This window comes from Phlebotomus papatasi, chromosome 2, assembly GCF_024763615.1.
Source record: "Phlebotomus papatasi isolate M1 chromosome 2, Ppap_2.1, whole genome shotgun sequence".
NCBI classification, from domain to species: Eukaryota; Metazoa; Arthropoda; class Insecta; order Diptera; family Psychodidae; genus Phlebotomus; species Phlebotomus papatasi.
The window spans coordinates 90,504,017-90,522,820 of NC_077223.1; the positions used below are offsets into that span (position 1 = coordinate 90,504,017).

The 18,804-nt window shown below is 33.0% G+C and overlaps 1 protein-coding gene across 1 annotated transcript in view; it reads right to left on the bottom strand.

Moving 5' to 3' along the window:
• Window positions 1-10,601: 10,601 nt before the first annotated feature.
• LOC129802366 (putative sodium-dependent multivitamin transporter) overlaps window positions 10,602-18,804 on the bottom strand; it is a 32,615-nt gene continuing 24,412 nt past the window's right edge. Inside the window, exons 8-9 of the mRNA XM_055848116.1 lie at window positions 16,810-16,988; window positions 10,602-11,597 (exon numbers count right to left, since the gene is read on the bottom strand). Of these exons, the coding sequence (XP_055704091.1) occupies window positions 11,282-11,597; window positions 16,810-16,988 (495 nt within the window). The 3' untranslated portion in view covers window positions 10,602-11,281. The remainder of the gene's footprint in view (window positions 11,598-16,809; window positions 16,989-18,804) is intronic.

The window sequence follows — 18,804 nt, forward strand, 5'->3', positions numbered from 1 at the left end:
ATAGGCCAATATACGAAATTTCCCTTTCCCCGTGATTACTGTCTTTAAAAAATAATCAATAAAATTAAATCTATTTCAACAAGTTGGGTTACATTAAAGCTCCATGTATTTAAATTATTTAACTTTGTGGAAAAAAGTCATCATGAAATATCATTTTTGCACGTGCTTCTATCGATCGTACAAACAAATGAAAATAAATCCGACACATTTAAACCAATGATAAACCCTGATAAGCTGATGCGGTAACTGGGATTCTTTACAGGACTATTCGAAATGCTTGCAATGGAATGCGTCGAATAAACCCTTCTCAGCGATCTAAATAGATAAAATTGGCTCGACGCGAATTGTGCAAATTGTAGAAGGAGTGATTGGGGGTTGATATGACATCATCAACTTTCCGACATCCTATCGATAACCTATCGACATTCAACACTGTCGATATCTCTTTTCGTTCTCTCTCCCGAATTGGTAATACGACGGATGGAACGAGACTATGAATGTCAAAACATGTACACAAAAAAATTTGAGCCCGATCTAATGAAGATAGATTTCAGCATGGACCACAGAAGCTGAGATTATAAAAATTCTCAGCTAGAAGGGTAAAAATGCTTGTCATATAATTTTAACTGGTAAAAACCCTTCAGTTGGAAACTTTCGCAAACAATTAGCGCTTAAACCCTTTCGAATTCATTCCTGTGAGCCGGGAAGAAGAAAGGATTGCTCTCAAAGTTTCAGGACACGTGTGTTTGGGATATCCTTTCCAAGACGACCGCATTTAAATGCGTAACATATAAAATGAGATTTTAAATGGTTTTGGAAAGGATGTGGAAGTGTGTGAGACAAATGAAGATCATATTAACGACAGGGAGGGCGACTTTTTGGAAAGTCACCCGGAGACCCCAAATCGTTATCTCTAACTGATTAGTATCAACTTTAGCTCAGGCAATGTAATGCTCAAACCCACAATAATTTTTGTTTGTAAACATGTTTTTAAAATTGTCTGTGTGAGTGAGCGAGATGACTAGATCTAGATCTCACTCACACTCATTGAAATGTCAAAAACATGTTTACTAAACAAAAGTTATTGTGAGTTGGGCATAAGCTTTCGCACAATATAAAATTTGCAAAAAAACAACTTAAGGGTTTTATAGATATGTTGGTTATAATTCCGAAAAAAGTTACCTATAGTAAAGTGGGGTAACGGGATCGTTTTCCGAAGAGTGCTACTTAGACGCTTGTTTTTGGACTGATGATATTCTTTTTTACTTCTTCTAAATCCATAGAATTATTATAGAATTATCAGGGAAGATATTGAATACTGTTTCATTCAAAAACCTAATATAAAAAAATATCAAAAATATTAAAGAAAATTTATAAAATAATGATAATACTGAAATAAGTCAGCATGCACTAAGTGGGTCGCCTTTTCGCTAATTCACTTTTAATTAAATCTTTGGATTTAAGATACTTTTTTCACAAAGGAAAAAACAATAAATATTTTTAATCAACCAGCTGTCATTAGCGAAAATATCACTGCTAGAAAAATTTTATTGAAGAACCGAGCTGGCACAAGATTGGAATGAGTCGATTACACTCACTTATTTAATGGAAAAAATACTATTTTTACTTTTTCTCAAACTTGAATAGTTATATTAGATGAGTTCATATATTCTGTCAGTAGAAGAGGTCGAAAGTTTGGAGTGGTATATTTCAGCTCCTGATGAATATAATTGGATGGGTGAACTATTGTTAGAAAGCTTGGTTCATTAGCTTTCAGAATCTGGTATATATAATCTTCTATTAGTAAACCATGGTCATCCAGAACCATTTATGTCGAAGAAGACACTTTTTGCAACGTCTTTTTTGACCATCCACTGCTGGGACCAGGAGTGACCCACGATTATCGCACAAGGACTATTTGTTAGAGGAACTCAAAGGGTATAATTTGTGGAAGAAACTTTTTTTTGGACATCTTACTTTTTATTCATCGACTTTTGCAAGAATTTTGAAGTGTTAAACGCAAGGAAAAAATTACTGAAATCCTAAAAGAGTGGTTTCTGGAGGGGAAGGATAGACGTGGGGATGAAATTGATGTGATATTTGGATTCCTTGGATCAACTTATGGGGGAGTACTTAGAACATTCCAAGTCGATATCTTCATTAGTTTGTCCAGAAAATGAGATAGAAGGATTTCTGTCATTTTTTTCTATGCGTGTAAAATGTTAAAATTCTTGCAAAAGTCGATGAATAAAAAAAAGTAAGATGTCCAAAAAAAAAGTTTCTGCTACGAATTATACCCTTTGAGTTCCTCTAACAAATAGTCCTTGTGCGATAATCGTGGGTCACTCCTGGTCCCAGCAGTAGATGGTCAAAAATGACGTTGCAAAAGGTGTCTTCTTCGACATAAATGGTTCAGGATGACCATGGTTTACTCATAGCAGACTACATATACCAAATTCTAAAAGCTAATGAGCCAAGCTTTCCAACAATAGTTCACCCACCCAATTATGTTCATCAGGAGCTGAGATATACCACTCCCAACTTTCGACCTCTTCTACTGACAGAATATATGAACTTATCCAATATTATGTTACTGTAGTGACTATATTACGGAAATAAAAATAAAAATATTATTTTAAGTGGATTAGTCATAAACGATCCAGATAACGAAGCGCCCGGATTAGCACACTTGACTGTATAATGCCGATTGTCGATTATCTTAATATACTTTACTTGATTTTAGGCCCCGACATATCATTCAAAGTTGGCAGAAAAGCAAATGGGTAGTAACAAAATATATTTCGTCAGGTAAATACTAGGATAACATAGAACTGGGACTACTATATGCAGGGGTTGCATTGAAATACGATTTTTCGTTGATTTCTAAAGAAAGTTACGCTTTACCTTAATTTAATTTAGATCCAAATAGGGCAGACTGGGGCAAAAAGTCACAAATCGAAAATTTCAAAATTCAATATCTTCCCTGATAAAAAAATATAGAGGATTAATTTTTTTTTCATAGATAGCTTCCATTGACCTACTTCAATGTCGTAGGTTTCTTAGAATTCAAACAAGGAATTTACAAAATAAAAAGGCTTGAAATTTTTAGCCCTGTTTTTGAAATGTTTTTCTTTCAGCAGATATTAATTTTCACCTATTTATTATCCAAAATTGGTACACTAGTGATTTTTATCCAAATGATTTGGATTCTTTGAATACGCAGCCGCTATCCGTTTTAGAATTTTCCGAATATTATTTTCTCTAGAAATCATTTTATTAAAAATGACCACTTGGGGTAAAAAGTAATAAAAGGTCTGGGGCAAAAAGTTACAAAAAATGAAGCTATTCTGGTGTCTCACGGCGAAAAGAAACGTCATTGCCATATGTCGCCACATGTTGTTGTATAGACAGTGATGGTGATGAAGATCCGAAAAAATAAAATAATACGCACAGCCCAATACAGGAGGATAGAAATTCTATCGTGTTTTACTGAAACTGAGATTCAAAAAGAATAGAAAACTTTTCTTTCCATTATTTTTTGTTTTGTTTTTATTCTACACTTAAATGAGACTCACTCGGCATCCCTTCTGCAGATTTCGTTAAATTCATCTTACTTAGATCGCTATTTTCGCCTTATCAGAATGGTTAAATAGAATTTTCTTGCTAGAAATAGCCTTTGGAAAACAACTTTCAAAGCGCTTTTCTCGTTCAGAGAGAGAAAACGCTGTTTTATAAAGGTATTATAGAGGAATCAATTTTCCATGCAAATATGTTATTTAGGTTTTTTTTTTTTAATTTAAGGGAGCCTATAATTTTACCCCATGCCTGATACTATTTGCCCCATCATTTTTTAGAATAGTCACAAAATTACCTTTTAGAAAACGGCTCGATACATATACTTCCTTACAAAATAAAGGAAAAGGACTTTCACAAAATTATAGAGCGGTAAATTTCCTCTAAAACTACGCTAATTAGAAATTTCTGGGGTAGTCAGGTATCTTGTAAAAAATTAAATATCCGTTTTGTGACTTTTTGCCCCAGTCTCCTCTAGTAATTGATGAAAAAGGGTTCCTTTGAGAAAAGTTTTTAAAACCTTACAGATTCTGACGATTACTATATTTGTCACAGTGTCATTGTTAAAAACATCTAGAAAAAAAACAGAAAAACCTTGGGTCCCCCCCCCCCGAAACAGATGGAATGGTAGCTGGCAGATTGGGCGTTAAAATGTGCTGAATATTACGTTCTCTACGAACGTATAATTGCTGAACAGTGCACAGCTTCTGTGTGAAATTGAAGAAGCTTTTCTTGCTGCGACATCTAGGAGGTCTTCAGCAACTTAAGATTCTTCAAGCGTTACCCGGTGATGCAAGACACTACGTCATCTAAAGTAACGATCCAAGGTATTTTGTATAGACAATTTGCCATTATCACTATGTCCGCCTTTCCATCTGCTTTTGTCCGACTTTTGAGAATGTGCTGTTTTTTTTTTTTTAAATACTGTCAGTTTCTTTTTTGTTATTTATTTGAAATTTTTAATAGAAACTGTAAAGAAACTGTTGAAATATTTCTTAAGATACCTTATAATACCAAGAACACGGATTTGAAGTTCAATTTTTTTCTTAAGTATCCGACTTTCCAGATTTTGCCGTAATTGGGAAGAATTATTATATCGCGAAGTTTTCGCAGAACCTTCTTATTCGGATACAGAAGATTCGTTATCAAAACTTTGATAGACATACACCAAATAAAACATTTACGCTAGAAAATAAACTTCATGCGAGCAACACATTCATCCATATATCATCTGCGTGGTCAAATAAAAAACAACCCATGAAAAGAAGGTAAACGTCTTAGAGAGTCAAAGAGTTTTCCACTTCGTAGAATTCAAAAAACAATCAGTATTAAAAATGTGACTTTATTGATATAAATTTATAAATAAATTGAGTTTTGAGATTCCAGCATTTCTACTAATCATTTTCAAATATAATAATAGATACATTTAAACTCTACACTAAAACAGTGTAGGGGAGACCGGGGCAGATTTAGCCACGTATAGTATTAGATAGTGGTATCTTACAGTTTGCCCGCGAAGGAATATTGAGAAAATCACTCTTTATACTAAATATATACTTCCCTTCCTTTTCATTGAAATATTTATAAGCCTCATACAAACATTTTTTCTACAAGTTTAACGCAATGAAAAATTTCATTTGGTGGCTAATTCTACCCCGGTCTCCCCTACTGATTTAATCACTAGTTTTTGGTCCATAAAAGTTCGTTGAGTTCTTTGTATCCCTGTTTGTGGTATTTTAGACAAGAGAAACATGATAAAATATTTTCTTATAATTATTTCATTGTCACACTTTCATTTCGATGGAATGAAAATGCAAGAGAATGGCTGATGAATACTCTTTCTACTTCTAATAAATAAAGTAAATGTAGTTATGCTACGTGTAGGAAAATAATGCAACAACTACTCACAATTCAATGTTTCTTTTTTCAAAAAACTTTTCTTGCAGAAAGGACATTTTATTATTACAAAACATTAGAGAATTTGCAATAAACCCCATCTTACTGTATGGCTAGCAAGAAATACTCTAAATGATATTGTACTGAATCTTTAAATAATTCTAAAGAACTGTTGAAGCGTTATTGTAGATAGAACTACGTGAACTCCTAGAGAGCAATAAATATTTGTTTACATAGTCTAAATAATATTACGAAATTCACTTTTGTCTTTCACATCAGCATGTAGTATAGAATATACTATTGAGAACAATTTCTAGATAAAAGCGTGCGAAAACTTGAGTACAAGGGTTGTATATTGTGTGAAAAGGAGCACACATAGTCACAAATTTAGCAATGAAAATTCTGCACGAGCGATGAAAGAAAGAGCAAAACTTGTACAATTTCCTCAATAAAACTATCAAGTTAAACAACAACTATCATCACACTTCCTCAGCAATGAAATTTAATTTAATTTCTTTGTCCGTTTCCCCGCGTCCAAACCCAAAAGTTCCCCATTGCTCGGATCCCAGAGGAAGGGTGTCTGTGGAAAATCTTCCGACCATCTGTCTCAGAGATTTATAACTTTGATGTCTGCGACGATGAGGAGGAATGCCTCATACGCCTTTCAGCACAAGAATTAAACTTTAATAATACTGCTTTCATTGTGTTTACCCACCATTCATAATGCATTGTTTTCTATACTCACAAAGTGCATAAATTTGTGAGAATTGGGGTAGGTAATAGGAAGGTGGTCTTTATGTAAATCAGAGGTGTGCAAGAAACCGTTGAAACCGAATTAAAGTCAAAATAAGTTTGTTATAGTAGCGTTTTGACCATTGACGTACATGTTTCATTTGACGTTAATTCGGTTTCAACGGTTTCTTGCACACCTCTGATGTAAATAATTCTAAATAGTGACTGGTGGATGGAATATCAAGAAATTTCTCCAAGATTTTCCACATCACAATACATTTGAGGTGATTTCAGGTGAAAATGTGATTTTAAATTGTGCTCCTGTACAACGAACTGCTAAAGTTTACCAAGGGGTGTCTAAGTTGTAAATTAACAGCGTTTATTATTCAATATTATTGGTTAGTTACTATTTTCAAATAAATTCATTGCAATTCATCAAAGGTCTATCATTTTATTTTGCCACCGGATATTTGCATTTGCATCTCGTTCACTTTGAAGTATTATTCACATAAAATAGAATATTTAATCCCATAAAATGTTGACTGCAGCTGCAGCAGATTAGCAGTGCATTGGTAAAATTGATTGAAAAATAGTTACTAATTTATAAATGTTGCATAATGCATTTTCCGTGTTACAAAATAGTGAACTATTGTTGGCAAAGAGGAAATTAAGAAGTTATCAATAAGCTTGACATCTTAATCAAAATAAAGCAGGTACCATACCTTCGGACGACTCAAGCTTTGAACAATTCATTCTTTTTATCATGTTTTTAAGGAATGTGATCCATTATAATATTATATTTTAACAGCTAGTACAATTCTTCAAATATCTTGAACAGAACTACAGGTCAAATCCATTAAGAACATTAAAAAAAAATGAGTTGTCCAAAGCTTGAGTGCTCCGAAAATAGCGCGCTTTTTCTATTTCCTGATAAATTTAATGTATTTCAATGGCCAAAATTAAAAATAGTGATAGGGTGGAGTAACTACTTACGCCATGTTTAGGAAAAAGAGGAATTAATTTTATTATAACTTTTGAACTCTTAAATATTACAAGATAACTCAAATTTGACACAAAACTACTTAGATGTATTGGCTCTAGACTCGTGAAAACAATAGTCCTAGAATTTAACGCTGGAATGTTTAAAAAACTGATTTTTATTAACAATGCAAAAATAACCACTTCGTCGCCACTTTTCACCACATTTCGCCAGTTCTGTAATCACTTCTTGCCACTCACTTGGAAAGGTTCAAACTCGATTTTTTTAGGCAATGTTATAAAAAGAATACATTTAGCATTTCTTTTTCCTCGTGATCGCCTTATTATTAGGGGAGACTGGGGCAAAATTTGTCAAAACGAAAATTTCAATATTTACTATTTTCTAAAATAAAAGAGACTCAGGCTTAAAATTTTTATTATAGATAGTCTTCATGAATCTTCTTAAACTTATAAAGTTTCAAGGGATTCGAGGAAGGATTATGTAAAATAAAAATAATGAAATTTTAAGCCCTATTTTTGAAATATTTGGCTTACAGAAAATATAAATACTGATTAGCTCAATTTAAGCACATTTCTCGTCAAGATAGAGAAAAATTATCTTCAACAAAGTTGTAGAGGAATAAATTTCCTATAAAAATATGTCTATTTGATATTTTTAACGTTTGCGAGAGTAAAACGTGACAAATTATCCGAAGATTGACAAAATTTGCCCCAGCAATTTTGAGAATCTCCACAAAATCGACTTTTAGAAAATAATTCGAAAATCACATTTCTTTCGAGATAGAGGAAAATAGTCTTTTGCAATGTTGTAGAGCAGTAAATTTCCTATAAGAAAATGCTCATTATAAAATGTTTAAGTTTTCTCAGAGCACGTGAAAGAATTAAATATACGTTTTGACAATTTTACCTTTGTCTCTCCTACTCACTTTAAACGATTTTCTTCTATTTTCTTTGAGAAATCAAATTTTATGACTAAAGCAGAAAGTAAACAATGCTGATTTAACAACTGGGAATCTACGAAGTGTTCTTAGCGTCGTCTATTGAAAAGAGATGGCAACAGGTGGTAAAATCAATTCCAGAATATTACCACTTTTCGCCATGCTTCATTTTTATATAAAAATAATATAATATGTAATATTTATTAACTATTTACAAATTTTATGTATTCCACAAGTGTAATCAAATATTCAATAGACAAACTATTTATCCAAAAAGGTATATTTTCCTTGATGAAAATTTGATAACACTTCACCGAGAAAAATGTGGATGGTAAAATTTACCATCCTCCATACAAAATTCTAATGGCCGGATAGTAAAAAAGTCACCCAGCAAACGCGATTTAAATCGGACTGTCAAAAATTGTAGAATCTATTGCATGGATAGTAAATTCTAATAGCCGGATGGTAAATTCTAATATCCCCGGATATTAGATTTTACTATCCGGATGGTAAATTTTACTGGCAGGATAGTAAATTTTACTAGCCGGATATTAGAACGAAAAATGTCGGAAAAATTTATTTTTCCATATTTCCATTAATTTTTAGCCATTATTTAAGAGATTGGGGCCCTTTCTTGGATGACAATCTCTGTATTTCAAGCCATTTTGATGCGTGAAAATCTTTTTCCAACATTGATGACTACGCCGAGATTTGAACACGCGACCTATGTGATGACAGTCGATCATCTTCTAGCTGCGCCACGAACTCCTATAATGTATTCAAAGCATATCGGGAACCGTTGCATCGGCACACACGATATTCCAAAATGACATTCTAACAGCAGGATGGCAAATTTTACTGGCTTGGATAGTAATTTCAATCCAAATTACTATCCTCCGTTAAAATTTACTGTCTTCCAGTTAAATTCTAACATCTAATATGCGGCCAGTAAAATTTACTATCCAGATATTAGAATCTAAGAGAGGCCAAGGTAAAATCTAAAGGAGGATAGTAGATTTTACCATCCGGCTATTAGAATTTACTATCCATAGAATAGTAAAATTTAAAATGTCAAGATGGTAGATTCTAAAGGAAAGTTTCTATGGAGGATGGTATTTTCTACTATCTTTTGAGACAGTAGAATTTAAAGACACGATTTGTAGAAAATACCATCCAAATTTTTCTCGGTGTTGGTAAGAAATATTAGGTTCGATGCACTTACTTAAAATATTACTCTAAAAAATGTTCAAAATCGTAAATACAAAACAAATAATTATTATTTTTCGAGTCTATACGTAACAGCAGTAAAAATACAAATAACTAGTCTCATTTAATAATAAAAATAAATACAAATAGTCGAAAAATGGGGCACTGGCGAGAAGTGGTGATTCTACCTTACCGCTGCGCTACCTGTAGTGACTTTTTGAATTTTCATCTGAAAGTGCTCCTCGAGACGAAACCAATAACCCCAAATTTAGGGCAAAATATTCATTAAAACCGGAGATATAGACCGGTCAATTTTCTAACTTTGACGCCTTATAGCTCGGATCAGGGATTATCGATCGACTTAAGGGTTTTTTATTTGATAGGTATAATCTGCGGCATACAAAAATTCTCAGCATACAAAAATGTGAGCCCGATGCTCTTTGAGTTATCTGAAAAACTTTCAGTGGTTTTACGAAATTCCGAAATATAAAGAATTTATAATAGAGACTAAACTCAGAAATTTTATCGCACTACAAGAAAGACAAGAAGCATATAGAAAAGATTGCAATTCACTTTTGCAAAATGTTGCAATACTGAATAATTATAGTTTATCCAAACTGCAATAATTTTTTTAGTTTTGAAAATTTCATTATGGATTTGAAACCAGGTTTTGCATGCTAAGACCATATGCTGTATTAAAAAATATCAAAATACTCTAATGTAAACGAGATGCAAATTTGTGCTGGAGAAAATTCTAGTAGTTTGCTAGAATTTTAAAGTAACATTTTATACTGCTTGTTATCTTTCATCGCCTGGATATCCCGATATTTTAAGAAATTTTCAGCATACATGTGCTAGCTTTGAAAAAATTCTGAGAGGCTTCTAAAAAAGTTTAAAAATAAATGTATATATAAAACTTTGTACGTATCAACTTATAAGAGTGGAAATACTAAAAAATGTTTGACTAATTAAAAAAACAATGTTGCCTAAATCACCAACTGCTCCAACTGATGTATAAAAGTTTAAAGTAGAATATAGGAATATACACAATTTAAATGACAAGATATAATATTAACAGTTAAATAAGAATTTTAATAAAAGTTTGTCATCTATTTTATAATTACCGACTATAAAATGTCTATATCTTTTCACAAGAAAAGGAAAGCAATTAAAAAATTGCTTCTCTGCAAGAAATAATTAAAACTGCTACAATTTTTAAAGAAATAGTCTAACAATATCAACTGATTTGGACAACCCTTAAAAACTGTTGGGAAATTGCAGGATTTTAGAAAAATACTGCAAGAAGATAGAAACTGTAAGAAGATAGGGAAATAGGTAATTTAAATGACAAATTAAGTCTTAACAGTTTGACACAAATTTATAAAATTTTGTCATTTATTTTGTAATTATCGATCAAAATAGATCCGAAATAATCAAAACTGCTAGAATTCTTTTTAAAGAAATCATTTAACAATGACCGACATTGAAGGATCCTTAAACTGTTAGAAAACTGCAAGATTTTCTCAAACCTAAGAGAGTTTGATAACGTATTCTAGCAGTTCGGAACTAAATAAGAAAAAATATTAAATTTTGTATGATAAAACCATGAATAGTAGCATTTACATACCTCTAGAAGTTTTTCTACCTGTTCTCATCATCATCTTTATAAAATAGATTTTCCTCTTCATATTTTTTTTCTCCCACCTTATATCGTCGACTTTATCGCAACTGCACTAAAAACCACAGTATAAAAGCTTTATCTCGTTATCAGACTTAAAACTTAATTTAAAATTAATAGCACTACTTCATTCCACTAACTTTCTCCTTCATTCATATTTTATGACGTTGCGAATTTAATTCAGGCTGGTAGTTCTCTTTTTTTTTGCAAGAGACATTGATATGTGAAAAACTTGGCATTTTCCACTGATTTACCGGATTTACCCATCGCCATCCAACTTTAGCGCCTTATTGTCAATGCCTACCAATCGCAGAGAGAATTGTGGATTGCTGTGGGTGGCTGTCTTCATCGGCTCATGATTGCCACTATCAATCACGGTGGGTGGATGGAGGACAGCAATGGATATGCTTCCGAGGCCATGCGAGTCATTTGCCAGTTGAGATGACTTGGTGATTTTGAGGATGCGCCTTCTCTGCACAGTATCACTGAGCCACGACAATAGAACACTGAGCACCAGTGTCAGTGCCATTCCCAGGAATGAATACCACATGTAGCTGATGCGAAACAGTGGAAATCTGCACCGTAAAAATTCATTTTAGCATCTGCACATTTTTCTTCTCACCCATCAAAAGCTACGATGTATGTGATAACCCTTAAATTGTCATGCAACATGATGGAATGAAAGATATTTTCTCTAAATTTATTCAAATTATACTCGTAAAATTGATGAATGTCGTAAATTATTATGATTTTTATAAATGTATTTAAAAAAAAAACATCTTTTGATTGAATTCAAGATAAACTCTCATTTAATGAACTCAATTAACTGATGGAAAAAAATTAAAATTGATAAACCCTTAATCGAAGACAAAAACGATTGATTCAATCAATTGCTTGAAAATACCATTCGTTAGTATCAAATAAATAACATAGATACGAGTACACATAAAAATGCACTAAAAATATCAGGGTATCTTTATTTTCTTGATTGAAACAATACAGTGTGAATAAAGCAGTGCAATTCATGGTAGTGTTAATCTCCAATAATATCAACTCTTCTTTTATTATTGAACTAACAATATTATATCGACTTGTCAGAATATCAGTCTATTAGGTCGATTTTCTGCTAAATTCTTTTTTTTTTGCTCTTCGGGTACTCTTTGACACCCTCTACTTCCCCTGTAAATATTACACCGAACAGTTAATTATTCTTAAAGTTATAGGGGTTTGAAATCCTAAAATCTTATACTCAGCATGTAAAATTTCAGCTTGAAATTGCTCTCCTCTAAAGTTGGCCATTTCCGAGTTATTCGTTTTATATTCTGAGCTGTCGATATGTATTGTGATATTTTCTAAGTAAAAGTAATGTCAAACTTTTCCAGGTTTTCCAAAATGCTCGAACTCATACTTAGATACTATAGGGGAAGTGTGCCAAAATTCGGTCAGCTTCTAATTTCGTCCAGTTTGAGTGTAATTTCGGCCATGCAAATAAATTAATTAAAATTATGTATATAATCTTCGAATAGTCAACGAAATCATTTTCCTTTAAAATATTTATTTATTTTAGGATGTATTATCACAAAGACCGTTAAGTTTTAGGTATAATTTGAATTTAAATTGCGTTGTAAAAACTCATTGTAGAAAGAGTCTTACAAAAAATGTAACAGATCGATTGTGTTTCTAGCAGTCTTGTGATTTGTGGTGAAGTGCAGAAGGTTTTCCTTCGGTGTTTTTCATGAAAATTGATTAGTTATCATTAAAGATTGTTTCTGTTTATGTTAATAGTGAATCAATCTTTAAATTTCGGGTAAAATTTCCCAGCTGGATCCTGTATTTCCCGTAAAAAGTATATACTTTGCGAGCGTCTCTCCGGTGAGGTAGTGTTGCCTATTACGGCAACATCTTTTGCTTTCCTAAATTTCTTATTCATTTTATGTTTTTTTTTTTTAATTTCAGAGTTCTACAATATCCAGAGAAAAAACCATCGCTTCTATGAAAAAGATGATGTGGAAAAATTCTTTGGAAGAGTTCAGGAAGGGCAAATTGCTACGGGAATCTGCGCGTAAATTTGAAATGCTACTCTTCAGGTCTTCAGGACAAATTACACGGAAGATCTCAGGGCTTGTGGATCATATAAACGTATCAAACTAAATATTAAACTCGTTCCGTTTGACGTTTTAAAATTTTCTATCCGTTGCGTTACAAAAGGTCGTCAGAAAAAAGGTGGCCGGTATTTCACAAAAAGTGGCCGGAATACCACCCAAAGCAATGTCTATATTTTTATTAATTTTTCAATATTTTAGGAAGTGATTTAAAGAAAACAAAGATGATAAACTAGTCTTCAAGGTTCCACACAACCCTCCCAAAAAGGAAGTAACAAAAAAAATCAATATGAATTAAAAATATTTCATTTCAAACTTAATACGTCGGTGCTTATATGCAACTATGCCGAAATTTGGCACACTTGCCCTATCATTTTCTTTTTAAAAAATATTGTCGCATACGTCTCATACCACGTGAAAAACATCAAATAAGTGCTTGAGAAATAAAGGCGTAGAAAAGCAATGGCCATGTAGAAAATCCCATTCTGTTCGCTGTGATTAAGACATAAATATGCAAGAAATTAAATACTTGCACTTTATGGAATACATTAAATGACAAAACTGCCATAAAGGTTTCCCCTTGGCCATATAACAGGACATTTGACTTAAAAGGTTTCCTTGAAAATGTTTTAATTTAATTAATAGCCTGAGCATTATCTGCTGTTCGCTAAAATTGTTTCCACAAATCTCAGCTAACATTCCATATAGTACTATAAATGGTAGAATGAGAATTAATTGACCATAACCCAATTTCAAGTCAATTCTGCATAAACTATAAATTCTATTTATTAAATAAAAAATTAAAGTAAAATTTTAGCTTCATCAAAGCAACTAACTTTTCTGTTTTAAATTGAATTACCGCAAATTTAGTTTTCACTAATAGAGTGATTCTACAGAAAAAAATCAAAAGTTTCTACTTTAATTTCTTCAACTGATCATTGTAAACCTTCCTCAAATAGTGATTATTATTCAAGTGTAATTAGAGTTACGTCAACGTTAAAGTTAATTAATTAAACTTGAAGAAATTGGGTTTAGAACCAAATAACCTTAATTTTCATTCAAATTAGGTTTAAGTATTTCATATAGTTTTTTTTTAATCGAAGTTTCACAATTAGAAATAAATAAGGTATTTTTTCTAATATTTTTAAGTAGGGAAATTGTACGTAATTCCGACCAGTTTGCAATTTCGGCCACTTTTTTTGTTCTCAAATTTCCATTAATTTTTAGTTTTTGTATAGGGGAGACTGGGGCAAAATTTGTCAAAACGAAAATTTCAATATTCACTATTTTCTAAAATAAAAGAGATCGAGGCTTGAAATTTTTATTATAAGATAGCCTTCATGAACCTTCTTAAACTTACAATGTTTCAAGGGATTCGAGGAAGAATTATGTAAAATAAAAAAATAATGAAATTTCGAGCCCTATTTTTGGAATATGTGGCTTACAGAAAATGTCAATACTGATTAGCTCAATTTAAACACATTTCTCGTTAAGATAGAGAAAAATTATCTTCGACAAAGTTTGTAGAGGAATAAATTTCCAATAAAAATATGTCTATTTGATATTTTTAACGTTTGCGAGAGTGAAATTTCACAAATTATCCGAAAACTGACAAAATTTGCCCCAGCAATTTTGTGAATCTCCACAAAATCGACTTTTAGAAAATAATTCGAAAATCACATTTCTTTCCAGATAGAGGAAAATAGTCTTCTGCAATGTTGTAAAGCAGTAAATTTCCTATAAGAATATGCTCATTATAAAACATATTTAAGTTTTCTCAGAGCTCGTGAAAGCATTAAATATGGGAATGATACCTCCTGGAATGATACCTTATGAAAGGATACCTGAAGAAGGAGACAAACATCTCCGAAGCGTCGTATGAAGTAAAAAGTGAATAAATCCAAACATAGGTCATAATCCGTGTTTTAAATCATCATCGAATTAAATATGCATTTTGACAAGTTTTGCCCCAGTCTCCCATACAAATTATTTTACTTCAAAGTTTTTCATTAAAATTGATTACTGTTTATCAAAGGTTGCTCTTGTTTATGACAATATTGAATAATTCTTTAGATTTTGTAAACGTCTCTCCAGTAAAGTAATGTTTACTATTTCGGCCATATCTGTTACTTATTCTAAATTTCTTATTTATTTTTGTTTTTTTTTTTTTCAATTTCTAAATTTCTAAAATGCACAAAGTAGGAAAAAGCGTCGCTTTTATGAAAAGATAATGTATAAAGGCCTCGGAAGAGTTCAAAAATCACAAGTCACATTAAAACTTCAGGACGAATGACACAGTCTTTCCGTACAGAAGTAGATCTTGAAAAATTCGAAAATCTATTTGAAGATCCAGAAAAGAAACTTTCGAATTTCTTAATACTTTCGCAAGGTAGCGGAAGTTACATCCTGTTCGAATTTCAAAGTACTCAAGTGTCACAATGTGACGGTCTTCACATTGTTGTGAGGAAAAAAACTGAATAACGATGTTTACTATTCTTGCCTCATTATTTAATCACTGAATAATCACTGAGCAACTCTTTTGCCAGCTTTATAGTGTGATATTTGATAAATTTTCCCCACCTTGCTCGAAAATTTAATATGAAAATTCGAAATTGAATTTGAATTCTTCGAACTTCAACGACTTTTTGTGCAAATAGAGTTCCATTTACCTTTTATCCAAGACACTATTAGAGAATCATAATCTACTTCTGTTTGGGTTCAGTAGATCTAAGGGCTCTAAGGGATCAGTGTGCTAAAATCGTCCCGTTTTACGTTTTAAAATATTGTATCCGTTATTTCACATAAGATGGTCACAAGCAAGGTGTCCGAAATTCCACTCAAGTGGCCGGAATACTACCCAAAGCAATGTTAATATTTTTATAAGTTTTTCAGTATTTTAGGAATTGATTTCAAGAAAACAAAGATAATAAACCTTCGAAAGAAACACTTATCCACGAAAACTAAAAATTCAAACAATTTATAAAATAGATTTAAATAATTAAAGTTGCGTGACATCGAACTTAAATTGCATAACCAATGAAACAATAAACCGCTTAGAGGCAAATTAAATGATTCACTTTGAATTATAAATCATTTAATACAATTAGCAGATGATTATAATTTATGATTAGCATGTATTACTTATTAAATAAACACAATGCTCATTATCATTTTATCCCTGAAATTGGAGATAGACAAGGCTCTAATTGAATTTAAAATTGCCATGGACAAATAAGTCCATGTGCCTTGAAAATTAAAGAAATAAATTGGAATTCTGTGCATTTTTAAGCATGTTCCCTCTCTGTCCAATAAATTAATTTAGACCATCATCCCCAATTAGAATTTTGGGATGCTACAATAATAAAGTGGGGAATTTGTCTTGAGTTTGTACCCAGAGTTGATTTAGATTAAATTTAGTCCAGACATGTTTCAAAGAGAAAGACAAAATTAAATAAAGTTTTAAGCAAATTTGAGGAAAAAAGAAAAATATTGGATGAAAATACAAGCAAATGAAATTTTCGAAAGCATATTTCTCAGCATTTACGCGATGGGTTGGAAGTTTTGAAAATGAGTTTGAAAAGTTTCAGGCGTATTTTCCCCGAAAATTCCTCAAAATACAATGGTCTTTGGTGCCAAAAGAGGTGGATAGGATGAGAATCTGATGGAGAATGCAGAATAAACTCACCCCAAGTCCATTTCCTGTCCACCAATGCTGCTGGACAGTGCGTCCGCTGTGGTATTGAGAGAACACTCGCATACTTCTATGGATGTGGGCAATGACTCCACATCCTGGTTAGTCAGTTGTGCCATAATGCCCACATAGAGAATGACCAGGAGCGACAGCAGACCCCCGTAGAAGGCACCCTGCACCCACCAGCATGATCAGCCCAACATGGAAAAAATAAACTATTTAATATCCTCTCCTCTCGCACATCCACAGGCGAGAAATGTCTTGCAAATGGCAATTCCAGGCAGGACTTTTGCCCCTACTACCACCCCCCACAGACTCGTTCAGGGAACACATCCCAGGCAGAAAAGTGCACAAACGAATCATTTATTTATGTTTATATTCAATTAGTGACCTCGCAGGCCAACTCACAGTTCCCAACATTGGATTTTTCCAGCCCCCCAGAGTGGCATAAAAAATCCACCATTCCACAGCTTATTGTTTGGCCAAAAATCTGGGAGTCAACGAGGCTGTTGGTGTTATGAATAGCCAAAATAAACACAGACAAAAGAAACCAAACTTCCAATTTTTCCTAAAAGTCCCTCACTCTTCTAACAAAAGAATTTCTAAAATCAATAAAACATTAAATATTTCCTGCTCTTGCTGAAAATTTCTAGATGTAAATGGGGCACCTTCGAATTGGGACACTTTTGAAGGGCTTTTTCTCTTACTTTTATATGGAACTGGACCCTACCCTAATATGACTTTACCTCATCAAGCCTTATCGAGCAAAGATACATAATATGTTAAGGTTCAGTTTCATTTAAAAATAAAAGAAAAAAAAATTTAAAGCTGCCCCAATTCAAAGGTGCCAATACGCAAATTGAGTGATTTTAGATAATTTATTTCTGGGCAATTGATATTCGAATTGCTGTCGGAAATGGATCTTGAATTACTTTAGTCCTTCAATTACTTGGGAAAAATAGTGCGACACCGCTGGGAATACATTTTGTTGTTCTTTTTTTGCTTCGCGGAAAGTCATGCAAAATTTTTGCTCAAAATGCTGGACCGAAAATACGACATCCCGTCGAATTTGTTAAAATTGGTCTTCAGCCTCTTTCCTCATTTGAATTCTAGTTGCCTGTTTTCTTGGATAGTTACTCTACCTAAATCAATAGAGTTTGTAATGAATTAATGTACAGAATTTAAATTCAGCGACCGTTAAGACGCATGTTTGAGAGAGGCTCCCCACGCCCCCATAATATATATAAAAAAATTTCTTTTCAAAAAAAATCATCTATTAATCTGTAGGAATATAATTCCAAAATATGAACATTTTATCTCAGATATTTCTAGTGCATTGACTGAATGGGTTAATTAAAGGGGTGGCAAAGCGTCCCAATCTTTGCGAAATAGTCAAACTCGTGATTTCGAAGCTATACATCATCATCATCATTTTCAACCGCTTATCTCTATTGAGTAGTCGCCCTAATAGGGCCCAAGACATACGGGTTCGATCTCAAGACGAGATCCTGAATTTGATTCATCCTCGACCACCTTGTCCTAGGTCTGCCCCGAGGTCGATGTCTCCTCATAATGGCTTGTATATCCTGTATAGCTTTCCTGGGGAACCTTTCTTAATTCATGCGCTAAACATGACCATCGTGTGTGGTTAGGGTACCCATCGGGCGCGTCCCAAGTAACGGATAGGAAATGACTGTAGTTGGTTCAGGAACCGGCTATAGTTTTTTTTTGGGAAAAGCCGTAAGCGCTATCGGCATCTTTGTGGCTATGAAATATCCTTAGTGAATACTAAACCGCGAACCGAACCCTAAGACCCATATCTGCTAATCCTGAGTAAGGAAACCTATGACTTCAGGCTTGCACTTAGTTTTACAGTACTCTACTCGAAAAACAACAAAACAAGGAGCCCCGGATAACAGACGGATTGCACCGGAAACGACCTACGCGAAACAACGGACACAGGGCTGTTGCTTCAACCGTTGGTCCCGA